At 41.2% G+C, this 27,518-nt stretch overlaps 1 protein-coding gene across 5 annotated transcripts in view; it reads left to right on the top strand.

Moving 5' to 3' along the window:
* The window catches only part of LDB2 (LIM domain binding 2), a 318,333-nt gene that overhangs the window by 237,083 nt on the left and 53,732 nt on the right, over window positions 1-27,518 (top strand). For all 5 annotated transcript variants that reach the window (XM_075858397.1, XM_075858403.1, XM_075858390.1 and 2 more), the window contains exon 4: window positions 26,388-26,510. In XM_075858397.1, the coding sequence (XP_075714512.1) occupies window positions 26,388-26,510 (123 nt within the window). The remainder of the gene's footprint in view (window positions 1-26,387; window positions 26,511-27,518) is intronic.

Here is a 27,518-nt window from a genome sequence, read left to right as displayed (position 1 = left end):
TATGTCCTTTTTTTTTTTACCGTAAGTACATCACGGACTCTCCATAGAAGTCTATGGGTGCCTTCTTAATTACAAACGGCTATGCATCGCCAGGGGATTACCCTAGATTCCTCACTGTTTTTTTAGTCGATACGTAAATACGGATGAATTATGGATGCAATACGGACCGTATTATGGACACCCTTCCGTAAATGCAGATGATTTACGGATGACTATAAATGATTACGTATCTGTATTTACAGACAGAATTTATGGATGGATGAAAAAATACGGTTGTGTTCATGGGGCCTTAACACACATGAGAGCCAGCAGATGGTCATAGAAATCGTCTGTAATTACGGACCGTAAATCGGGCAATGCGGTTTATTTACGGGAAGGTGTTCGGGCCATAGAAAGCAGCCGCAAAAGATAGGACATGTCCTATCTTTTTCTTTTCACGGACCATGCTCCCATACCTTATATGGGAGCACGACCCGCAAATGCAGGTGGCTGTCCGCAGCCGTTGGCGGCCAGCCATGCCTGCAATCGTGGGCCGTGATTACGGGCACATCCATGTACATGGGGCCTCACTTTGTGAGTCTCCATCCACACTATAAGCTGTGTTTCTGAATAAAAGCTTCTTCTCTACTTCCTTACTGACAAGCAGAGAAGGCATTTTCTATTGGCTGGTGTCAGTTGGAGAGTGGAACTGAGCATGTGTGTCCTCTCTCATCCAGCTCAGATTACTATACAGGTTGAACACCAGGGGCACCATTATAATGAACTAAAGGGAATATCTCGCAACTAAAGCATGTTTGGAGCATAACGTAAATTATATAACTAATTAATTTTTAATGCTGAATTATATTGCAATAATATTTAATGCTGGGACAACCCCTATAAGTTGTTTGAAATGTTATTGTCCATTTAAAGGGATATTCCTATCTCATAAAGTGATGGCATATCCCTGCAGACACTTAATTCTTAGGATCAGTGGGGATCGCAGGGGTCAGAGCTCAACCGTTCAGAAAGTGATGGCATATCTTAGAAATATGCCATCACTGTATGAGATGAGAATAACCTGTTAAGTATATATTTACTTCTGGTATATACAATGTTTGTCTTAAGACTGTTGAATGTCAAGTCTCTGAAGGAAATATACTGAGAAACTGTGAAGTTCCAAAGGTAATTTTTTTTCTGTTCTCCACAGGGGAAAATATATTGTAGGTGTTAATAAGCAGTGTTCAGCATGAAAGATCTAGAGTAGAGGCATATGTGGCAAGGCACGCTGAGATATGTGACTGCTGGCTTTTAATGGAAAGGGGGAAATGATGATCAAAGTACATATATTATGCAGAAATGAAGTTTTATAAAAAAAAATGTGAATTTTTTAGGGGATAGATATGCGGCATGACCAAATCATAGAGCTGAATTGCTGAGGTTTTGTTAAACTTTTCTTTTTACTTAAAAAACATAGACCCTGTGAAGGTCATATATGACCTATTGGGGCTATTGATATAGATAAATGGTTATTGTCATATACAGTATTAATGTATTTGATGTTTCATTAATGCTTCATTAACACATATTAAAGAGCTTTTTACCATAACAAATTCTGATACATTTTGGAAAATAATATCTTCTATATTAATAAGATAATAAAAGATAATAAGATGGATAATAAGGATCGGTGATATGGGACCATTACAGATGCCCAAAGCCAAGAGATGGAGGTAACCAAATGCCTTAGGTGTCACTTATTACATTGGATCATGACGGATCCTTCAAACAAAACATATTGGATCATGAATGATCATGAATGATGATAGTGAATCCATCATAACCATCATGTATCTTGTAAAAACAGAATCTATGATACCAGTGTGAACAAAGCCTGTTAAAAGACTTGACACTTATAATTATAATAATTTAATTATTTTTTTTTGCCTAATATGACTTTAAGGCCTCGTGCACAGAGGCTGTGAGGAGATACACAGAGTTCTTGTAGCTCCGTACTAAAGAGCTGTAGGAACTCTGTGTGCCACTCTATGGCCATAAAACACCATATTTTGGACATATTCTCCAATAGAAGCAATGTCAGCTTCATACTGAATACAATAGAAAAAAAACTCTGTATGTCTCTATATGAAATTGGTGGGATATGGAGGCACGGTAAGACGTTTTACAGCCCCGTACAACTTGGAGGTTTGCGGATCTAATAGTCATCTATAAGTTATTTACAACGATAATTACATCAGGATAATACATGTTACAAAATGCTGCTTCATAGAGAATTCGCCTGTATTTCCCTTCAGGTCATATATAAAGTTTTCAATTTTTACGACTAATTTTGGCCTCTTACCAATCACCAAATTACAGCATCAGCAATGAAAAAAAGATGCGGTCAGTAAATGCCAGGTCTCATCCTCACATTCCACCAGCTAACTGATCTGGCAGATTCCCATTGTGAATTCCCAGTGCTGTCAACGTGAGTTAACAAGTGCAAACAACCCATCTGCATTTGCTGTATCCAGAAATGAAACCTTTTGTACGGAGAACATTTATGTGTTTAGACTTCTTCTAACGAGTCCCTTGAATGAGGGAGAGCAGAATAACCGCTCGGAAAATCAAAATACCCGTAATATCACAAAGTCAAGACGATGCTCCAGTAATTCTTGATTTTATGTCTGCAGGACGCTTCATTACACAGGGACTATTGATCAGTATTGTTCACGCTTCCCTTCAGTAAATCCTAGTGGGAACAGATTTTATAAATAAGTGAAACATATCCACACTCTGCATAGCACATTACCTTTTGTCTTAAAAAAAAAAAGAGGCATTTTCCTCATAAGAAACTTTCCCGCGAAAACCAAAAAGTTACCTGTAAATATAAAGTCATGATTTCAAGCCCTTTCAATGAAACAGTTTCTAAGTTATCTTGGTCTTCCATATAGATAATGGATGTTGAGTGACAACCTCTATAGTAGCTGTTACATTGTCCAAAGAAATTGTAAAGCAACTTTCCACAGACCCTAAGAGTTATATTTGAATTCTTATGCAGCTCCCTCCCTCACCCCAGCTTCCTCTCACCGTATCTCACTGTAGAATCTTTTTCCCAATGACACTTTTCCCAGAGGATAAAGTGTGACATTTATCCGCAGTCAATCAAAAAAAAAATCAGCACTCTTCAGATGTTGTTGTACATCCCCAAAGTTGCACTGATCCTCCGCTATGAATGACTGAGAGTTGGAGAAAGGTTGTAACTACAAAGGTGTCAGCCGTACCAACTAGTTTCGCCAGGTTTGGCATGACTGGCAAACCATCTAATGTGTATTGGGTTTCCCGACTCTCCCCCGACAGCAGATGTTAGGGAAAAGGATCGGGCATTTTGGATTTGAACATGCCTAATCCTTTGTTCTCACAGGAAATAAGCCACCACCAAAGGTATCTGGCAGCAGCTTTTCCCCATTTCCCCATTGAGAAGACATGCATGCTTGGTTCAGTTGGAGGAATAGCTGTCGGCTGAATAAGCGTTCGGCAGGCGACAGCTATCTAACTTGTATGGACACCTTGAAAGTCTTTCATTGTGATACACATTCAGTTTCCTCTAAAGATCTAAAATTCTCACTCATTGGGCAAAAAAACTTTACATGATGTATCAGATGTCCACTTAGTTCTAGTGCTAATTTTCCCCTATTTTGTCTATTACCTGGTCTCAGTAATGGCTTCTTGACAGCTATTCACACCCTTTTAGGCTGAGTTCACCCGGGGCGGATATGCTGCGTAAAAGCACACAGTGTATCCGCCCTGCGTGCCGCAGAGAATTCTGGGCGAAAAATGAATATCCGCTGCGGAATACTGCACCACTTAGTCAGATCGCGCTAGCAGGCTGGCCTCCTGGGATGACGTTTCATCCCAGGAGACAGCTGCAGCCTGTGTTTGGCTGCACCTGCAGTCATATGGGATGAAGCATTATCCCAGGAGTCCGGCCTGGAGGAAGAAGCACAGACTCCTGGATACGAAAACCTGCAGTATTTACGCAACGTGTGAACTGACCCTTAGACACAGAGTGTTGAGTTGACATCTCACAGTGGAAGGATGGACAGAAACACTTGTGGAATTTTTCCAGATTGGTAGAAAAAGTGAAGCTTGGTCACTAACTTTTCAAACAACTTATTGTAATCTATAAGCATACCTGATATAGATCAACTTTGTAATTTACTTACTGTTAAAATGTAGTTGTTTTAACCATGCACATTCTGTGCATAGTTACTGCCACTAGGTGTATCCCTTTCTGTTATCTGCTGAAGACCCCCTGTTGTCAAGTGAAATCTGTCCCTAGTTACATAAAGACAGACTACAGTAAGTGGGGGGTAGTTTCCTCACAGCCTGCCCATAGAAATCTATGGAGTGGGGAGGAGGGAGGAGGAGCAGAGAAAGACACAGGAGAGGGGAGGAAAAAACAGGAGCAGAGAGAGAAATACACAGATGTGCTCCCGACACTTCAGTAAAGTTTCTGTGGGACTTACTCAAAGCACAGCATGATCTCGTGAGATCACGGTGTGCTGTGAGTACAGCTGAACATGAATGACAGCACAGCGTGATCTCGTGATCACGTTACCAAAGTGTCGAGAGTGTGAATAGACATTGCATCCTGGCTGGAGTATGTGATAGCACAGTGTGATTTCACAAGATCATGCTGTGTTGTGAATACAGCTAAACATGAATGGAGAGAAGTGTATGACGCTGATTGGTCAGTGTCATACACTTCTTTTTACAACGCCCACTTGGTAAAAAGTTAAAAAATGCCCATTTGGTCATTAAGAAACATAAATTTAAATAAATATAAATAAATTAGCATAACTATATATACGCTAATAACATACTTAGCATAAATCTAAAATTGTTCATAACGTGCTCAAAAATTATAGTTTTTCAAAATAAAAACCACTGTTGTTATCTACATTACAGCGCCGATCAGATTATGTAGGAGATAGGGCACTTATAATCTGATGACAGAGCCTCTTTAATGGTATGTTCACACGTACATGTCCGATACGCCTGAAATTACGGAGCTGGTTTCAGGCGAAAACAGCTCCTGAATTTCAGACGTAATGGCATGTGCAGGCGTTTTTCGCAGCGTCCCTTACGGACGTAATTGGAGCTGTTTTTCTATGGAGTCAATGGAAAACGGCTCCAATTACATCCCAAGAAGTGACATAAACTTCTTTGACGCGGGCGTGTTTTTGACCGTCTGCACAGTACATCGAAAACCCATTCAAATGAATGGGCAGATGTTTGCTGACTCTTTCAAGCTGTATTTTCGGGCGTAATTCCAGGCGTAAAACGCCTGAATTACGTCCGTAAATAGTGCGTGTGAACATACCCTAATGGTCAACAAAGTCTGACACGGTTGTTAGGAGTCACATTTCCTCTGCCTCTTTTAGTAATCCTCCCAACTGCTGTTATAGAAACTCCTGTTTTTCTCACTTATCTTCCTTTCACTTAGATTTAGCCTCCTCATAAATACACTACCGTTCAAAAGTTTAGGGTCACTTAGAAATTTCCTTATTTTTGAAAAAAAAGCCGTTTTTTTCAATGAAGATAGCATTAAATTAATCAGAAATACACTCTATACATTGTTAATGTGCTAAATGACTATTCTAGCTGCAAACGTCTGTTTTTTAATGCAATATCTACATAGGTGTATAGAGGCCCATTTCCAGCAACCATCATTCCAATGTTCTAATGGCACATTGTGTTTGCTAACTGTGTTAGAAGGCTAATAGCTGATTAAAAAACACTTGAAAACCCTTGTGCAATTATGTTAGCACCGCTGTAAACAGTTTTGCTGTTTAGAGGAGCTATGAAACTGACCTTCCTTTGAGCTAGTTGAGAATCTGGAGCATTACATTTGTGGGTTCGATTAAACTCTCCAAATGGCTAGAAAAAGAGAGCTTTCATGTGATACTCGACAGTCTATTCTTGTTCTTAGAAATGAAGGCTATTCCATGCGAGAAATTGCCAAGAAACTGAAGATTTCCTACAACGGTATGTACTACTCCCTTCAGAGGACAGCACAAACAGGCTCTAACTAGAGTAGAAAGAGAAGTGGGAGGCCCCGCTGCACAACTGAGCAACAAGACAAGTACATTAGAGTCTCTAGTTTGAGAAATAGACGCCTCACAGGTCCTCAACTGGCAGCTTCATTAAATAGTACCCGCAAAACGCCAGTGTCAACGTCTACAGTGAAGAGGCGACTCCGGGATGCTGGCCTTCAGGGCAGAGTGGCAAAGAAAAAGCCATATCTGAGACTGGCTAATAAAAGGAAAAGATTAATATGGGCAAAAGCACACAGACATTGGACAGAGGAAGATTGGAAAAAAGTGTTATGGACAGACGAATCGAAGTTTGAGGTGTTTGGATCACACAGAAGAACATTTGTGAGACGCAGAACAACTGAAAAGATGCTGGAAGAGTGCCTGACGCCATCTGTCAAGCATGGTGGAGGTAATGTGATGGTCTGGGGTTGCTTTGGTGCTGGTAAAGTGGGAGATTTGTACAAGGTAAAAGGGATTTTGAATAAGGAAGGCTATCACTCCATTTTGCAACGCCATGCTATACCCTGTGGACAGCGCTTGATTGGAGCCAATTTCATCCTACAACAGGACAATGACCCAAAGCACACCTCCAAATTATGCAAGAACTATTTAGGGAAGAAGCAGGCAGCTGGTATTCTATCTGTAATGGAGTGGCCAGCGCAGTCACCAGATCTCAACCCCATAGAGCTGTTGTGGAAGCAGCTTGACCATATGGTACGCAAGAAGTGCCCATCAAGCCAATCCAACTTGTGGGAGGGCCTTCTGGAAGCATGGGGTGAAATTTCTCCTGATGACCTCAGCAAATTAACAGCTAGAATGCCAAAGGTCTGCAATGCTGTAATTGCTGCAAATGGAGCATTCCAAGACGAAAGCAAAGTTTGAAGGAGAAAATTATTATTTCAAATAAAAATCATTATTTCTCACCTTGTCAATGTCTTGACTTTATTTTCTAGTCATTTTGCAACTCATTTGATAAATATAAGTGTCAGTTTTCATGGAAAACACATAATTGTCTGCGTGACCCCAAACTTTTGAACGGTAGTGTGTGTCATTTTAATAGCACAAGAGAGAGAAATTTGCAAGCAGCCTAAGGTGTGCTTTATGTCAATGTTAGGGTCTCTTAAACGGACTGGGGGTTACATAATGTTATCGAGACTACTAGGAATACAACGTTTGGGAGGACACCACTATAGTTTTGTGATTGTAATGATAAAAAAGTTGAGGTGGCACTAGGCTAAACAAAAGTAGAAAATTTAATAATGAGATAGTAACAGATTTGATATTATTTATATTTGTTGGGGTGCGTAATTTTTGGTTAAGTATCTATTTTCTGATCTTCTTCTTTCTGGGGTTGAAGAATGTACGCCATATACTTAATGGCCGTTTTGACTGCAAGGTTGGGTTCTGACATTTCCACAGCATTATACATAAAATTTTTAAGATAAATGGAGATCAGTTTTAAAGGTAAATTTACCTAGTCCTAGCTGGAATAAGGATGGTTATATATACTTGTATTTAATTTATAGACACTAGTGCAGCGCCTGAGACAGCATTTATATTATACTAAGAATTCTAAGAACAAAAAATGTTTCCTGTCTGTTCCTCAATTGACACATGGTCATGAATTAGTTGTCTTTTCCTTTCACCCTCCAATTAACTTTTTGTTTTAGGTGTCTATTGCCCCTTCATAAAGGCCCTATTACACGGGCCAATGATGGGGTAAACCCGCATTCATATGAATGCTCGTTCCCGATCATTGCCCCGTGTAAACAGGGCCAGGATCAGACAATGAACGAGCAAACACTCGTTCATTGGCTGATCTGCTCTTTTATGCAGCCTTAAAAATCACCATTGGGTGTGTAAACAGGGAGACGCAAAGCCGACATGATGAAAATGTATAGAGACGAGCGATCGGAGTAACGAGTGCTCGTTCTTATACATAAGCAATCATTGCTCCTTGTGAAAGGAGCAAACGAGCGCTGATCAACGAGCTGTCTCGTTGAATGGCGCTCGTTTAAACGGCCCACTTCGGGCTGTGTAATAGAACCCTAAGTGTGATACTATATTGTACATATTTGTCTGTGTAATTAGTCCATTGTGTCAAGATTGTCACCTCAGCATCATTGGAGACGGCCGACGTAAACAGGTGTTGTACAGAAATAGCAGTTGGTATGCAAAGTCAGGTATAGCAAAAGGCAGGGCAGTCAGCAGATGGGCACTCAGATGGTAGAGCAAAAGTTTAGCACAGACGGCAGAGGTTCGTCATGGGTAACAAGCAAGAGGTCAGGGCAGGCGGCAGGCAATGATAGTGTATGGTACAGGCAGAGGTCAATCACAGGAAATCCAAACAAAGTGCAGTGCATGGTATCACTAGAAAGCTAGGAAGTAACCTAATTGCCCAGGCAATGTGTCCTTTTATACCCAGGGAAAGATGGGTGGATTATTTTGGGCGCGCTGGTCCTTTAATGCAGGGAGTGTCAGAACACGTGCGCGAATTAGGAGTCGCAAAAGCAGGCCATAAGATGACTGCCGGCGACGTTCAAGGACGCCAGCAACAAAGACCGGTGGAGAGGAGCGTTGCCGCCCAGGAGCTAGAAAACGCTGGGCACATGTATGCATATGGCGGCAGGGAGCTGCGGCCCGGGCAGTCACACTGAAGAGGTAATGTTCTAGCATGAAAGGTGGTAGAATTGTTTAACTATGTTTGAGAAGCCAATCAGAATGAAGAAGATAATTTTTAAACATCTATTCTAGGCACCTGTAAAATGTCTGATGAATGTCCCACAATATAACCCACTGCCGTGCACTGCATTATGAACGTTTAGCTAAGCTTTTAGATGTTTGTTAAAGGCTAATGAAACCTTTGAACCATTTTTTTTTATTGTATTGCATGTACTTCTGGCAAGAGGTAAAATAACACATAATGCGGCATGACCTCATAGTGCCCCCCACTCAATATAATGCCCCCTATAGTGACCCCACACAGTATCATGTCCTCATAATGCCCCCACACAGTATCATTCCTCAATAATTCCTCCACACAGTATTATGCCACCATAGTGCCTACCCACATAGCATAATGCCCCTAATATGCCCCCACATAGTATAATGCCCCATAGTGCCTCCCTGCTCATTATAAAGTCTTCATAGTGCCTCCTTACATAGTATAAGTATGTCCCCATAGTGCCTTCTTTCACAGTATAGTGCCCCCATAGTGCCTACCAACACAGTATTATGCCCTCAGTGTCCCCTCTCACAGTATTATACCCCATAGTGACCCCACACAGTGTAATGCCCCCATACTGCTCCACACAGTATGTCACCAGAATGCACCACATATAGCATAATGCCCCCATAGTGCCCCCCACAGTATAATGCCCCCATACAGCCCTCACACACACAGCATATAATGCCACACACAGTATAATGCCCCCAAAGTGCACCACACACAGTAGAATGGCCCTATAGTGCCCCCCATACACAGTATATAAATCACTTATAGTTCCCCCACACAGTATAATGCCCTCATAGTGCCTCCAAAAAAAGAAAAAGAAAAAATACTCACATTCCCGTTCCCACGACGAATGGAGGAGATCCATCTTCAGGTCTCCTCCGGTATGTGCTGTGTGACCCGGCGTGGACAGGCACGATAATGTCACTGCATTGTGGCTGTCCGCTTACGGCAGGCATATTGGGATGAATTGTGAAGCAGGGAGCTGACGGCTTCCTGCTCCACCATTGTATTCCCAGCACCACCTCCCATCGAGAATGGCTCAGCCATAGTTTTCAACTGTATGGGTCAGTTCACACGTTGCGTAAATACTGCGGATTTTCCGCAACGGAATTCGTTGTGGAAAATCCACAGCAAATACAGTAGCAGTAAAGTGGATAAGATAAATCTCATGTCCTATCTTTCCACAGATCAGAGAATCGGGTCAATTTTCACTGACCCGATTTACCCACTAAGTTGAATGGGTCGATGAAAACTATCGGTTGCCACTCGGATGCCGTAAAGAATGATCCGAGTGGCACATTGGTCTTGTGCAATTGGCATAATTTGTATTTACATGAAGCAGAGAGGCCACTCTATGAGAATATTATAAAAAGTGCAGCACTGGAACCAGCAGAAATGTGCAATATGTCTGATTATAGGTCCACAGAATGGTAGTAACTAATGAACTATATGGCATTGAACATGGTCTGCCTGATTTTAAACCTTTTTGGAGACTGATAATACACTCCAGTGGTTACTTAGAAACTTAGATTGAAGAGTTTGTTCAGTTTTTTAAAAACATGGCTACTTTTTTTTAAAACAACACCACGCATGCCAACAGGTTGTGTGTGGTATTGCAGCTCATCCACATTCAATCTAATAGAGCTTAGCTGCAATACCAGAAATAAACAGAAGACAGGTAAGGCGCTGTTTCTGGAAGAAACAACAGCCATGTTTTTCTAGTGCTGTGCGTAGTTTTCTATGTGGTTTGATTTTCTGTAGAAAACGTTCTTCTTTTTAGTGATATTTTAACAGCTTCTTAGAAAGTCTTCCAGTTTCTTGCAGTGAAAAAAAAAAGTTTATGTGATAAAACACATTGCGGTTACATTTTGTTTATTTATTTATTTGCCATTTATTTCAGAATGTTAAAAAAAACAAACAATTTTCATTCACAGATTTTGCATATTCTAGAGAAACAGAATGTTTATGTTATGGAAATGAATCTCTGCCTCTTACAAGGACCTGTCACACGAGTTATATAATTGATAAAAAAGACAATCTCGCCTAAATGTTATCTTGTTTTATACATATTTATTTATTTTTATATATATGTATATATATATATATATATATATATATATATATATATATATATATATATATATATAGCCTTGGCTTTTCCAGCATTTGACTGACTATGAGGCTAGGCTGAGCATTTTACAACAACTATATAATATGCGGCTTATGCCCGATCTACTAGAGGTGGGTCTTAGAGGGCCCTAATATATTTTATAACGGCTTTATCCCAGACTTCCTATACCATTGAAAAGAACACTAAGCCTTAGGATGGCTTCACACGCAGCATTTTTTAGGAAAAACATCATGTTTTTTGTGGCTTTTTTTGCGTCCAAAAAATTTACAGCTAGATGTTAGCTGGAAGTCAATGCTGAAATCTAGAACACACAACAAACATTGCGTTGTTTAGGTGGTATTTTTTTCTTTGTCTTGCGTTTTTTGGCTCAGCGACGTTTTTTTCTAAATTGCAGCAAGGGTTGGTTTGGCGTTTTTTTCAGCAGTCAGTGGCGTTTTTCTCCCATAGTCCTTCATAGGTTGCTTTTTTCCTCTTTAAAAAAAAAACGCATCTGTCAATGTGTGCTGTGTTTTTTTATGGTGTTTTTTGTGGCTTTTTTTTCACAATAAATTCTATGTTGCAAAGAGAAATCTTTGCATCACGTGTTCTTTGAATCACATGATTTGCAATGGGAAAAACCACATTTTACAAAAAAAAAAACCTTACCCATAAAGTGTGTGTGGAGGAAGCCCCACACCCACTTTTTGTGTCTAATTTTCTTGGCCAAAATAATGCATTTTTAAAAACTCTAGTTTTTTTTGTAAAATGGTACTTGCATTTTTGGGGGGTTTTTTTGTGCCATTTTTGCAAACAGTATGTTTTACTACTTGTATTTTTTTTATGTGTTTTTTCACTTTGCAAATCTTGTGATTCAAAGATTAGGTTCTCTTTGCGACACATAATTTATTCAGAAAAAAAAAAGCCTCAAAAAATGCCATAAAAAACCCCAACACACATTGACAGATGCATTTTTTTTAAGAGGAAAAAAAACCTATGAAGGACTATGGGAGAAAAACACCACAAACTGCTGGAAAGGTTGCCAAACCAAACCTTCCTGCAATCTTGAAAAAATGCAAGACGAAGAAAAAAGATGCCACCTAAAAAAACGCAATGTCTGTAGTGGGATCTTTATTTCAGCATTAGCTTCCAGCTAAGATCTGTCCGCAGCACGTTTTGCCAGAAAAAAACACGAGGAAAAATTCCACAAAAAAATTGGATTTTTCCTAAAACCGCTACGTGTGAAGGCACCCTAAAACTGGCAAATATAGGGAAAAGGAGAGAAAATATATGTATACTTGCGCCATCTCCATAACTCCAACTGGCTTGCTTTGCTTGTAACTTCGGGTCCCCATGTCCAGTAAGTTTTGTTTTTTATTATTATTATTACTTGGACGATGATTCACTTTAATAATGGTAATTTGGAGAAGATTCGAAATCTAGTGCATACAAATAAATAGTGGCATGTAAAAAAAGTTGCACAAAGAGAACAAAAATTTACAGACGCTCCACAAAAAGTACATCCAATACTTAGTTAGGCCCCATGCACACGAACGTAAAAACGCCCGTAATTACGGGCCCATTGACTTCTATTGGCCACGGGTACCTCCCCGTATGCTTACGGGAAGGTGCCCGTGCCGTTGAAAAATATAGAACATGTCCTATTCCAGGCCATAATTACGGCACGGGCAGGCCCATAGAAGTCTATGGGGCTCCCGTAATTACGGGTGACTACGTGTGTGCACCCATAATTACGGGAGCGTTGCTAGGCGACGTCAGTAAATAGGTCACTGTCCAGGGCGCTGAAAGAGTTAAGCGATCGGCAGTAACTGTTTCAGCACCCTGGACAGTGACTTCTGATCACAATATACATCAACCTGTAAAAAAAAATAGACGTTCATACTTACCCAGAACTCCCTGCTTCTTCCTCCAGTCCAGCCTCCTGGGATGACGTTTCAGCCCATGTGACCGCTGCAGCCAATCACAGGCCAATCACTGGCTGCAGCAGTCACATGGACTGCTGCATCATCCAGGGATGTCGGGCTGGATGTGAAGAGAGGGACGCGTCACCAAGACAACGGCCGGGTAAGTATGAATTTATTTAACTTTTTCTACGGAAAGGGCTGTCCCTTCTCCCTATCCTGCACTGATAGAGAGAAGGGCTGCCGATTACTGCAGTGTAATTTTGCAGCGAAAACGTGTCTGTAAATATGGGTGGAATACGGGTGACACCGGACCCGTATTTACGGGCACGGGTCCGTAAATACTGGTGCAATACGGGTCAAATACGTGTGACCAAGGACCCGTATTTACGCCAGTATTTACGGGAGGACAAAAATAAGTTTGTGTGCATGAGACCTTATTATAAATAAAAAGATTCATCTTTCCATTTTCATTTGCCTTTTCTGTGTCTTCCCACAATTCCATGCAGCACTACCCTACCTGAGTGGGAGCCTATAGTACCAATCACCCTACGTCTCCTGATGCATGAACTTAAAGGGAACCTGTCACCAGCATTTCACCTATTAAACTTTACTTATCCCTCACTGGCCATTGCTATCAAACGTTCATTGCCGTTATCCCCGCTCCTAAACTCCTCCTCCGACTGTAAATAACGGTCTGCAAACTTTTTGCTCTTTTTATCATAATAATCCGGTGTTCCTTTGTGCGCACACACCAGAAAAGGACATCAATGCACAAGCACAGGATTTTGTGTGCTGGGGAATCAAAAGTAAGGAGGCGGGGTAAACTCGGAAAGACTTGAGGAATGAAGAGATGACTCTTTTCAAATGAAGATATGACTCTTTTCTGCTCATTAGCATACGGTGTGGGAACACTAAAAAACTGAATACTAAAGCTAGAGAGCCGACTAAGAAGACAATTCTAGGTTATATAGAAAGAATTTTTCACCCACTGCCACCTGGTATTGCTGGTTTAATAGGTGAAATGTTGGTGACAGGTTCCCTTTAAAGCCAGGATAAGGCTCTGTTCACACTGCCGCTAGTCTCCGTTCCTTCAGGTTTTGTTTTTGTTTTTTTACACCAAGAATATCATAGTCTGCTGGGATATTCACACAACGGATCCGTGACAGCTGTCATGGCTCTTAATAGGGAAGCATCCTTACAGTGAAGAGCAGTAGGAGGGAGCGAGAGCAGGGGAGCGTGTTACTTTATATCTCATTAAGCCTCTGTTGTTAGATAGGTATCAAGGATAACAACAGGGTGGCAGGGAAAATTACTTTCTACCGATCCAATAGAAACACTAGTGAAATTTGTTAAATGTTAAAAAGCCATAATAGTCAATAATGAGATGCAGGATCGACGATAAAAAAAGGTGTCTCTGGTTTGGGATAAAGGATAGGGAGGTGCTACATAGTCCAGCTCAATTGACCACTAAACCCTTTAAACTTGCCCTAATAAAATGCCTAGAAAAGCCCTAACATGTCCATATACCTTTCTTCATTACTTGACTCATCAGGGGAAGGGGTAAATTCATTATAGATAGGTCTGGCTTAAAGCTTAATGTATTAGTGTCCGACCGCATAGACTAGCAGCATGGATTCTGATGAAAACCGCCAACCGCCAGCATCAAATTATTCTATATTATGGCTTTTAACTTCTTGAAATAAAAGTTATATTTCTCACTTGATTCAGTGATAGGTGAGACTAAATTCCCAACATGTTTGTGGTGTATTGTCAGTATATATTGTGGGATAATTGCATGTAGACTTCAGTGGGCAAACAAAGGTTGTCCTTTTAGCATAGAGGGGATACCTCAGGACCCTCGCAGCCTCAACTGTATTGAAAAGCGTAGTCGACTGCATTTTACAATACTACTGTAGAGAAAAAAGAAAACATATACCGCGTAGTATAAAAATATACATTTGCGTATTGATACGTTCAAAAAAACAGTTTGAAAAGGTCTCGCCGAACATTAAAAACCGAACATGGGTGGAAGATAGATAACAACCCACTTAGGCAGTGTCCACCAACTATCAGCCAACTATGTACAAGACCAAGACTGGTTCTCTATGGCATCAACTATTTGGAAAAATCAATCTCCATGTGTTTATTGTGTAATTGATTTATTATGTTTTTACTTAACAAGTTTAACGTATCACAAATGGCGCAATTTCAACTTATAAACAAAGGCACCACTCGTTCTAATATATGCTCCAGCAGATCCGTTTACCTGTGAAGGTCAGTTAAGCATATGAGTATTGAGGTTCAAAGTACAACATGCTCTTGATGAGAACAAATATTTCAATAAGTGTTGAAGTGTTTGTAACTTTACAATATTTCCAGTACTTTGCATACGTAGAAAGCCAAGGATCTTCTCAATAACACAACGTGTCTATGTGAATCTCTTTTACTTGTTGTTCTATCTGATATGACATTGGCAGGTCGTTAGATAACATGTAAATTGATGTCAGATCTCTTTTAATGTTTCAATCATTTAATACGTTTATAAAGAAGTTACAGTTAAGGAGGCTCTGTCACCAGATTATAAGTGCCCTTTCTCCTACATAATCTGATCGGCGCTGTAATGTAGATAACAGCAGTGGTTTTTATTTTGAAAAACGATCATTTTTGAGCAAGTTATGAGCAATTTTAGATTTATGCTAATTACTTTCTAATTAGACAACTGGGCGTGTTTTTACTTTTGACCAAGTGGGCGTTGTACAGAGAAGTGTATGACGCTGACCAATCAGTGACCAATCAGTGTCATACACTTCTCATTGTTCCAGCCCATTGTTACAGCGTGATTGTGCAGTGAAACAAGCTGGGCGGGAACAATAAGAAGTGTATGAAGCTGATTGGTCACTGATTGGTCAGCGTCATACACTTCTCTTCCCAACGCCCACTTGGTCAAAAGTAAAAAACACGCCCAGTTGTCTATTAAGAAACTAATTCGCATAAATCTAAAATTGCTCATAACTTGCTCAAAAATGATAGTTTTTCAAAATAAAAACCACTGCTGTTATCTACATTACAGCGCCGATCACATTATGTAGGAGACAGGGCACTTATAATCTGGTGACAGAGCCTCTTTAACCAGATCTTGTGTTTTTACAGTTTGGATTCCATTAAAGCATTACTAAGACATGTTGTGTTCATAGTGGAAAGAGAACCCCATAGCACCGATTCAATTGGCACTTTATTATGCCCCCCCCCCCAGGACAGAAGGACATTTGTTTTAACCTTCAGGTTCTTTCTATGACCTTTGGACCAGTTCCTGCCTCTTTGCTAGAGGAGGATAATCTATTATTACAGAGAGAATTAGGGGAGCTGGAGGCCAAAAATCCCAAATTAAGTTTAATGTGGATAAATAAATTGGAGGTTATGCACTTAGGAAACAAAATGTACAATTATGTATTAGATAGAAAAACATCAGCTAAAACTGCCACTGATAAAGACTTAGAAATATTGGTGGACAATAAGCAACCAGTGCCAGGAAGCTGCTGCCAAGGCAAATAAAATCATGGGATGCATCAAAGAGACAAAGATTACTATGGTTGCCGCATCTTTTACAGTCTCGCACCTGGCGGCTCTACACTGGTGGATTATGGTGTCTTCTTAACTGCAGCTATTGTGTTATTCTTTTTCTTGTTTTTCCATTCCTCCCTCCCTCTCTCCCCCACCCTACTATCCCCCCCCCCCCTCCCACACACACTGATTTCTAATATGTCATGGATGTCCACGACGGGTTAAAAATAAAAAATATTTGCAATAACACACACATTGGTGAAAAAAAACAAGGACATAGCTAAACTTAAATGGGTGCAGAGGAGAGCGACCAAGGTAATTAAGGGAATGGGTAAATTGCAGCACCACGAAGGGTTATCAGACTTGGGGTTATTCAGTTTAGACAAAAAATGGCTTAGGGGCGATCTAATTACAATGTACAATATATGATTGGACAGGACAGAGCTCTTTTTAATTATCTTTTTACACCTAGGCCTGTAACTATGAGAAGTGGCATCCACTACGTCTAGTTTCACCATAATCATAGATGGAGATTCTTTACTGTAAGAGCAGTGAGACTATGGAACTCTCTGCCACATGATGTTGTGACGGTTGATTCATTGAGCAAGTTCAAGAGGCACCTGGATGCCTTTATATAAATATATATATATATATATATATATAAAATGACTAGTTTTATGTAGTAGTTTTTAAAAAATGAGACGTTGATCCAGGGATTTATTCTGATTGCCATAATTGGAGTCAGGAAGGAATTTTTCCCCATTATATGGGGAAATTAGCCTTTGCCTCATAGGAGTTTTTGCCTTCCTCTGGATCAACATGGTAGAATTATAGGTTGGACTTGATGATCTTGTGTATTTTTTAAGCTTTATCAACAATGTAACTATGTAACTCTATATCAATCCAGTACCTCTGTAGATGGGAGTCTTGCACAGTTCTCTATACCCAGAAGCGAAAGGGATGGGACCCCGCTCTTCAAGGGCCCCATAATAACCCTAAGGTCTGCCTCTATGGTATATATGATGTTGAGTCAGAGACATAATTATTCATTTTTCCTTTCTCAGCTAACTACAATGCACTGCAAAAATACAACGGAAATGGTTCAGAAATTGAATATTGCTGGTTGAATGCATAAGCCATTACTCTGAATCTTCGCTGCTTCTTACGTCTTCATTTTATCTTTTGTTGTGCTTGAGTTGTATTAGAAAAAAATTCAAGCTAAAATTGTGTTTATGTGTTTTTTTCTTTCATAAGTTCAATGATTCTGGAAATCTATATGGAACGGGTATGGCTTAGAAAGCGTTTACTGGAATCAGTTAAAATTTTATGAAAGGTTATTTAAAGTGTAGGTTCTTGTAATAAATAAGTGGCAAACCTTAGTAATTAAAAATATATAGAGAAATATATTTTTGTTCTATTTTCTTTATTTTCTTATTCTATATTTTGTATTCTATTTTCTGTAAATGTTTATGGGGGTGGCCATATTGCCAGGGCTGCTGCTATGAGATACGAACAGCAGTTCCAGAGATTTACTTTACAGCAGCCACATGAACTTTATAAACTTCAGTCAGAAAATGACTCATAGACTTCTATTGGAGAGTGTAGTGGGCATGCTCTGTGATATGTGCAGAGGGGGACGAAGGAGAAGGAGCTGAGTTCTCAACAACGTTTGTCCATTTTTCCTGTATTATCTGTCTTCAGCTTTTTAATAGAGGTGTTATTTTTTATTGTGATCCTGTCTGATGATAATATGATTACTGCTGAAAAATGATCTCTCCAAAAATTGTCAAAAAGTAAACATTTGCTTGTATCGCCACATTTGTGCCGCATTACAACTCACAACTCCTGGGAGTAAAGATGACAATTGGTTAAGGAAAGAACATGTACAGGGTGGGCCATTTATATGGATACACCTAAATAAAATGGGAATGGTTGGTGATATTAACTTCCTGTTTGTGGCACATTAGTATATGGGAGGGGGGAAACTTTTCAAGCTGGGTGTTGACCATGGCGGCCATTTTGAAGTTGGCCATTTTGTATCCAACTTTAGTTTTTTCAATGGGAAGAGGGTCATGTGACACATCAAACTTATCGAGAATTTCACAAGAAAAACAATGCTTGGTTTTAACGTTATTTTATACTTTCATGAGTTATTTACAAGTTTCTGACCACTTATAAAATGTGTTCAAAGTGCTGCCCATTGTGTTGGATTGTCAATGCAACCCTCTTCTCCCACTCTTCACACACTGATAGCAACACCGCAGAAGAAATGCTAGCACAGGCTTCCAGTATCCGTAGTTTCAGTTGCTGCACATCTCGTATCTTCACAGCATAGACAATTGCCTTCAGATGACCCCAAAGATAAAAGTCTAAGGGGGTCAGATCGGGAGACCTAGCGGGCCATTCAACTGGCCCACGATGACCAATCCACTTTCCAGGAAACTGTTCATCTAGGAATGCTCGGACCTGACACCCATAATGTCACCCATAACTTGTAAATAACTCATGAAAGAATAAAGTAACATTAAAACCAAGCACACCATTGTTTTTCTTGTCAAATTCTCGATAAGTTTGATGTGTCACATGACCCTCTTCCCATTGAAAAAACTAAAGTTGGATACAAAATGGCCGACTTCAAAATGGCCGCCATGGTCAACACGGAGCTTGAAAAGTTTCCCCCCTCCCATATACTAATGTGCCACAAACAGGAAGTTAATATCACCAACCATTCCCATTTTATTTAGGTGTATCCATATAAATGGCCCACCCTGTAGATGAAGATAATCCATTTTACAAGGCATGCTGGTTTGTAGAAGCTGTAGATGGAGGCTTGGCATTCCACATGGTCTGTGATGACTTCCTGGGGAGGCGTGGTGATCATCTTCATCCACCTGTTCCTTCCTCAACCAATTGTCATCTTTACTCCCAGGAGTTGTAAATTGTAATCTGGCACAAATGTGCCGATACAAGCAAATATTTATTATATATTTATCTATACCATTATAGGTCTCCAATTACACACAATGTCCAGTATTGTTCCCTTATGAACCATCTAGGTTGGGGAAACGCATTGGGACGGTTATGAAGTGTCAGTGTTGTGGTCATTTAATGCAAGATGTGGTGCTTAGAAATTACACTAAGGTCAGATTTACACGAGCATGTGCGTTTTGCGCGTGCATATGATGTGCGGCTGCGTGATTTTCGCGCAGCCGCCATCATTATGACACTCTGTTTGTAAACAAAAAAGCATGTGGTGCTTTTCTGTTTTCAATCATAGTTTTGACTGCTGTTGCGTGAATCACGCGCGTCACACGGAAGTGCTTCCATGTCCTGCGCGTGATTTTCACGCACCTATTGACTTCAATGGGTGCGTGATGCGCGAACAACGCACAAATATAGGACATGTCGTGAGTTTTACTCAGCGGACTCACACTGCGTGAAACTCACGGACGGTCTGCACTGCCCCATAGACTAACATAGGCGCGTGAAAATCACGCGCGTTGCACGGACATATATCACGTTCATCTGAATAAGCCCTAATTGTGTGTGATAGAATTTTTGTATCCCTGGAGTTTGTCCATAGGTGGTGTATGGTACAGCGCCATCTAGATATCATTTTCTGGATACTCCAGGTGATAATTGTGGATTTCTTATTGAGTCAACCCTGGTTGTGTCAGGGGTATTTGTGTATCAAAATAATTACCTAGAGTATTTTAATCTGAATAATGAATAAAGGTTATGTATTATGAGGAGTTCCCACTCTGTGATAGTTTACAAAGCAATTCAAAGTGGACATGCACATGTTATGTAAAAATTGGCACTGCTTGTTTGAGTAAGTGGGTATATGTCTGGCCCTGGTTGTCTGTGCACTTGCATATGCTGTGCCCTGGCTGTGGTCTAATTATAGTGGGCCACGCTTTGGGCAGAGTTGAAATAGTGTAAACTTATATTTCAATCTTTTTATTAGTATTTTTGGTTTTCCAAGATATTGTACAAAACATTTGCACAGAATTAATAAACAAGATTCAATAAGAGGTCAGTGTATACAATAAATATTATCATCAAAATACAAAAATATGGAAATCCAGTCTTTCCGCAAAAAAGATGAGTCAATATAAAGTACCGAAAGAAGTGCTATTAAGCTTGTATGCTATATCACTTCTAAAGTCTCAAGAAGTGGGAAAAGAGACAAAAAAGGGGGGGGGGAGAACTTACATTAGCAATGGAAGGATGTTCTCCCATATTTTATGGTCTCTTAATTCCTCGCTCACCACATACATCCATTGTTACGAACCCCATTGTGTCTTCCATGGAGCCCAAATTTCTTCAATTAAGTTTGTTAAGGTGTCCAAGACAATACTGGACAGGTGATCATTAATCATTTTAAGTTTAGTTTTGACCATATCTATGGATATAGTAAAATAGTGTAGACTTAAACTTGGTACATGATGCCACGCAATAAGTGTTCCTTGAAACTTTTTCCAGACTGTTGGCAAATATAGATTATTAGATAGTGGGTAGTGGTGCAGATTTTGCTTCAAACTACAACTCCGCTGGTCTGCCACCTATAACAGTAGTCTGGCTGTACAGTTTGGGCCACCAGATCCAGGCTACACATCAATCAAATTGTTTCTCTCGTAAGGAGAATAATATGTAGGAGAGAAAAAGAGCTTAAAAGATAATGACCTTATAGCAGAGGCGTAGCTAGGTTCTCCAGCACCCGGGGCAAAGATTCAGTTTGGCGCCCCCCCCAACCACTTTCCCGACATCTCCTTCCCCCTCGCCATGTTTGCTTTCTCTACCAATCGACGTGTCATTTCTCTTCCACATTTCTTTTTATGTAACTCGAGCATAAAAACATTTGTACATTCTACAAGCAATATACAGTGAAGGAAATAAGTATTTGATCCCTTGCTGATTTTGTAAGTTTGCCCACTGTCAAAGACATGAACAGTCTAGAATTTTTAGGCTAGGTTAATTTTACCAGTGAGAGATAGATTATATTTAAAAAAAAACTGAAAATCACATTGTCAAAATTATATATATTTATTTGCATTGTGCACAGAGAAATAAGTATTTGATCCCTTTGGCAAACAAGACTTAATACTTGGTGGCAAACCCCTTGTTGGCAAGCACAGCAGTCAGACGTTTTTCGTAGTTGATGATGAGGTTTGCACACATGTTAGATGGAATTTTGGCCCACTCTTCTTTGCAGATCATCTGTAAATCATTAAGATTTCGAGGCTGTCGCTTGGCAACTCGGATCTTCAGCTCCCTCCATAAGTTTTCAATGGGATTAAGGTCTGGAGACTGGCTAGGCCACTCCATGACCTTAATGTGCTTCTTTTTGAGCCACTCCTTTGTTGCCTTGGCTGTATGTTTCAGGTCATTGTCGTGCTGGAAGACCCAGCCACGAGCCATTTTTAATGTCCTGGTGGAGGGAAGGAGGTTGTCACTCTGGATTTGACGGTACATGGCTCCATCCATTCTCCCATTGATGCGGTGAAGTAGTCCTGTGCCCTTAGCAGAGAAACACCCCCAAACATAATGTCTCCACCTCCATGCTTGACAGTGGGGACGGTGTTCTTTGGGTCATAGGCAGCATTTCTCTTCCTCCAAACACGGCGAGTTGAGTTAATGCCAAAGAGCTCAATTTTAGTCTCATCTGACCACAGCACCTTCTCCCAATCACTCTCAGAATCATCCAGATGTTCATTTGCAAACTTCAGACGGGACTGTACATGTGCCTTCTTGAGCAGGGGGACCTTACGGGCACTGTAGGATTTTAATCCATTACGGCGTAATGTGTTACCAATGGTTTTCTTGGTGACTGTGGTCCCAGCTGCCTTGAGATCATTAACAAGTTCCCCCCGTGTAGTTTTCAGCTGAGCTCTCACCTTCCTCAGGATCAAGGATACCCCACGAGGTGAGATTTTGCATGGAGCCCCAGATCGATGTCGATTGACAGTCATTTTGTATGTCTTCCATTTTCTTACTATTGCACCAACAGTTGTCTCCTTCTCACCCAGCGACTTTCTTATGGTTTTGTAGCCCATTCCAGCCTTGTGCAGGTCTATGATCTTGTCCCTGACATCCTTAGAAAGCTCTTTGGTCTTGCCCATGTTGTAGAGGTTAGAGCCAGACTGATTAATTGAGTCTGTGGACAGGAGTCTTTTATACAGGTGACCATGTAAGACAGCTGTCTTTACTGCAGGCACCAAGTTGATTTGGAGCGTGTAACTGGTCTGGAGGAGGCTGAACTCTTAATGGTTGGTAGGGGATCAAATACTTATTTCTCTGTGCACAATGCAAATAAATATATATAATTTTGACTATGTGATTTTCTTTTTTTTTATATATATAATCTATCTCTCACTGGTAAAATTAACCTAGCCTAAAAATTCTAGAATGTTCATGACTTTGACAGTGCGCAAACTTACAAAATCAGCAAGGGATCAAATATTTATTTCCTTCACTGTAGTTCTATACACAACACCAGAACACTGCTCAGTACATAAATACAGCCCCAGAACCAAGCTCAATACATATATACAGCACTAGCACAAATACAGCTCAATTAAGTGCAACCCCTGACGTATAGATTCAAACTAAATTGTTTCCAGCTCCCAGCATAGCCCGAACAATGGTAAGGATATGCTGGGAGTTGCTGTTTCACAAAAAATAAATCATATCATAATCATACCACCCATCATCTCACTGCAGATCATACAGTGACTACAGTGCTGATTAGAGGCCAAATGAACATTTACATTAAGTGACTCACCGGTGACATCTCAGATTCTAGTTCTTTTTCTCCATCTGGTCCAGACCTCTATGGTGGCTTCTCCCGGTCACAGCCCATTTCTGCAGTTTGCCGCTCAGATGTCTTCAGCTTCTCACTTTTCCAAAATTTCTACACCTATAAACAAAGATAAAGTTCTCATTATACCACACACTATGCCCCTAAATATAATAGCACCATACACTGCACCTCTAATTATAATAGCACGATACACCGTGTCCCACACACACACACACACACTGTGCCCCCTGTAGATAGTGCCTGCCATAGAGCCCCCTGTAGATAGTGCACCCCATAGAGCCCCCTGTAGATAGTGCACCCCATAGAGCCCCCTGTAGATAGTGCCCCCATGTAGCCCACCCCTGTAAAGTGTCCCACATATAGCTCCCCATATAGTGCTCTACAGATAGTCCACCCCTGTATATAGCCCCCTGTAGATATAGCCCACCCCTGTATATAGTACTCCACAGATAGCCCACCCCTGTATATAGCCCCCCTGCAGATATAGCCCACCCCTGTATATAGTGCTCCACAGATAGCCCACCCCTGTATATAGCCCCCCTGTAGATATAGCCCACCCCTGTATATAGTGCTCCACATATAGCCCACCCCAGTATATAGCCCCCCTGTAGATAGAGCCCCACCAAAGAAAAAGCCCCCCCCCCGGTAGATAAAGCCCCCCCCCATAGATAATGCCACACACTTTTTCATTACGATAAAATAACAAACTATTCAAACTCACCTTAATCCCGTTCCCACGTCGTCCGGCAGCAACGGAGACCTGCTCTCTTCTGTGCAGGTCACTTGGGTTTGAACGCTTCTCTGTCAATCAGCGCCTTTCAACGACGCAATCGGCGCAAAGTATCGCGCCGCCTTACTTGTAGAAAGGCGCTGAATGGCCGGCAGTGTCGGATTAAGTAGACAATAGGCCCTGGGCTGTTCCACAAACTTGGGCCCCCCTTCCCCACCGCCGCTCTGCCGTGTCTATAGTGAACACCACTTTTTTGTGTGAGCATTGACAAATGGTTGTTACGATTCCCCTTGTTAAAGGGCTGTGTCCCTACAAACTGACAGTCTCCAACCATCGCTGACAGTATCACACTGTGTAGGGACACATCCTCCTGACAATGGGAATGGTAACACGCATTTGTCTATTAGCTCTGGGTACACAGAAATATGTAGAATACAAGAATTACCTGCAACAGACATGTCAGGACAGTAGATCCCCTATAGATCCAGTGACGTCTTCTCTGATGGGAGCCGTTTTATTTTCTTCTCCATCTGACGCAGACCATTATGGCGACTACTCCTGATGAGACATCTTTTTGCCCATCACTTCTGCAGCAATATCCAGCCCCTATAGAAACACACAAATTTAGACACCAAGGCCCAGGACCATACATTAAAGGGGTGGTGCGGGCACAGACCGTTTTTTATACTGATGACCTATCGATGTGCCTGGACAACCCCTTATACTCAGACTAATAAATTTGGACCACAGACTAGATCATAGAATACATACAGACCCCAGACATTCTAAACTATTGTAGTCCCCAGACCAGACCCCCAAAACAAATACAGACCCCATCACAAGCCCCCTGAATAAATACAGACCTCAGACCGGACCCATAAATACAGACCCAAGACCTGACCCCCTACACTAATAATGACCCCAGACCTGACTCCCTTAATACAGACTCCTAAATAAAGACCCCAAAACTAATACAGACCCCTAAATACAGACCCCATAAACTAATACAGACCCCTAAATACAGACCCCAGACCACACCCCCAAATACAGACCCCAGACCAGACCCCCTAAATACAGACACCAGACCTCAAACTAATACAGACCCCCTAAATACAGACCCCAGAACAGAACCCCTATTCTAATAGAGACCCCAGAACAGACCCCTAAATACAGACCCCCTAACCTAATACAGACCCTAGAACAGGCCCCCTAAATAGACCCTATAAACTAATACAGACCCCAGATCAGACCCCCTAAATACAGACCCCTAAATAAAGACCCCTAAACTAATACAGACCCTAGAACAGGCCCCCTAAATAGACCCTATAAACTAATACAGACCCCAGACCTCGAACTAAAACAGACCCCCTAAATACCGACCTCAGACCACTTAAACTAACACAGACCCCTAAATATACAGACCCTAAACCCCTTAAACTGATACAGACCCCAGACCAGACTTCTAAATACGGACCCCACACCAGACCCCTTAAATTCAGTACCCCTAAATACAGGCCCATTAAACAAATCAATCCCCTTATACTTATAGTCAGTCTTCTCTGTGGAGTCGCTGCTGCTGCTGCTCGAGGTCCTGCGGTCATGTGACCAGCAGGTCTCTAAGAAATAGTAAGAACGTCAGAGATAAGGTCATGTGACCTTATGTCTAAAGGTCCTTTTGTAGGACATACACAATGCAGCTTGGTCGCGGTTTTTAACGCAATTTACGGCAAATCACGACAAAACTACAATGTACTTTGGGCGGCCATGATAATATGATAATCCTCCATTGATGGCCGTGCACGGAACGTACCCGGCCATTCATTAATTCTAATTATACCTGTGTCCTATAGATGCAGGTACAATTATAGTGCAGGAGGGGGTGGCGCTGGCGCTCCCCTCTAAGTTGCGCCCGGGTCACATGCCCCATCTGCCCCCCCCTAGCTACACCCCTGCTTATATTACAAATTATTCTTTGGGTTACCAATATATGAGTCATTTTGTTATAGGTAGAATGATCCCATGAGAATTTCAAAAATGATGTTATACAAGTACAACAAAGGAAAAACATTGAACAAATGCTCACACACATGCGCGTGGATGCTTTTTTATGCTTGTATATGGGTATACAGTGGCAGAATGAGAGTGTGATAGGCCTCCTTGCTAGGTATATTAATACATATTTAGTAGTAGATATTAGATATACTGTATGTCCATATGTTTATGTATAGAACTTCTCTTCTTAGCTATGGGTATAAGATGAAGAGAGCGAAGGTAGGGATTAATATAGAACATTGGTAAGGATCATTTATGTATGTCCATGTATATATCAAGCTCATTGGTTTGCCAAGAAAAGTCTTTCTAACAACTTTATTTACCTTTTCATGGCACAAATTGAAGTAGATGTTCGTTCTGTTTCTTTTGTTTTAGGTATGCACTGAAGGCCGCCTCATCCTGGAGTTCACATTTGATGATCTCATGAGAATCAAGACATGGCACTTTACCATTAGACAATACAGAGAATTAGTACCTCGCAGCATACTAGCCATGCATGTAAGTATCTCATTAAATTCAGAATTAGGATGTGATATAATTAACTAAGGACTCTAATATTGCTATAGGCTTAGGTCCTAAATTCAACCTACTCATCCAAACATGTACTCTCTGAACTGCTCTAAAACCTTTTTGTGACCACCTAGGCTAGTTTGCGACCAATATATTACTCTGAATTGCCAACAGGATATTGACTGCAATATCGAAAATCATATAACACAGTGGACCAACACCAGCAGATGACATGGATCCCCAAACCATCACTGACTGTGGAAACTTCACACTGGACCACAAGCAACTTGGACTGACGCCTCTCCACTTTTCCTCCAGACTCTAGGACCATGATTTCCAAATGAAATGCTAAATTTACTTTCCTCTGAAAACAGAACTTTGGACACTGAGCAACAGTGTCGGTCCACTGTGTTATATCAAGTCCAGAGTCAGCGCAGCGTCTAGAAGGACATTTCCCATCACTTCATGTTTCCCTCTGCTGACAAGCTTTATGGAGATGCTGATTTCATTTTCCAGCAGGACTTGGCACCTGCCCACACTGCCAAAAGTGCCAATACCTGGTGTAATAACCACAGTATCGGTGTTTGATGGGCCAGCAAACTCGTCTGACCTAAACACCATAGAGAATCTACCGGGTATTGTCAGGAGGAAGATGAGGCACCAGACCCAACAATGCAGACAAGCTGAAGGCCACTATCAAAGCAACCTGGGCTTCCATAACACCTCAGCAGTGCCACAGGCTGATCGCCTCCATGCCACGCCACATTGATAACACCTCAGCAGTGCCACAGGCTGATCGCCTCCATGTCACGCCGCATTGATAACACCTCAGCAGTGCCACAGGCTGATCGCCCCCATGCCACGCCGCATTGATAACACCTCAGCAGTGCCACAGGCTGATCGCCTCCATGCCACACCGCATTGATAACGCCTCAGCAGTGCCACAGGCTGATCATCTCCATGCCACGCCGCATTGATAACACCTCAGCAGTGCCA

Source organism: Rhinoderma darwinii, chromosome 1 (genome assembly GCF_050947455.1).
Source record: "Rhinoderma darwinii isolate aRhiDar2 chromosome 1, aRhiDar2.hap1, whole genome shotgun sequence".
In the NCBI taxonomy this organism is placed as follows: Eukaryota; Metazoa; Chordata; class Amphibia; order Anura; family Rhinodermatidae; genus Rhinoderma; species Rhinoderma darwinii.
This window is presented reverse-complemented; position numbering and strand designations above follow the sequence as displayed.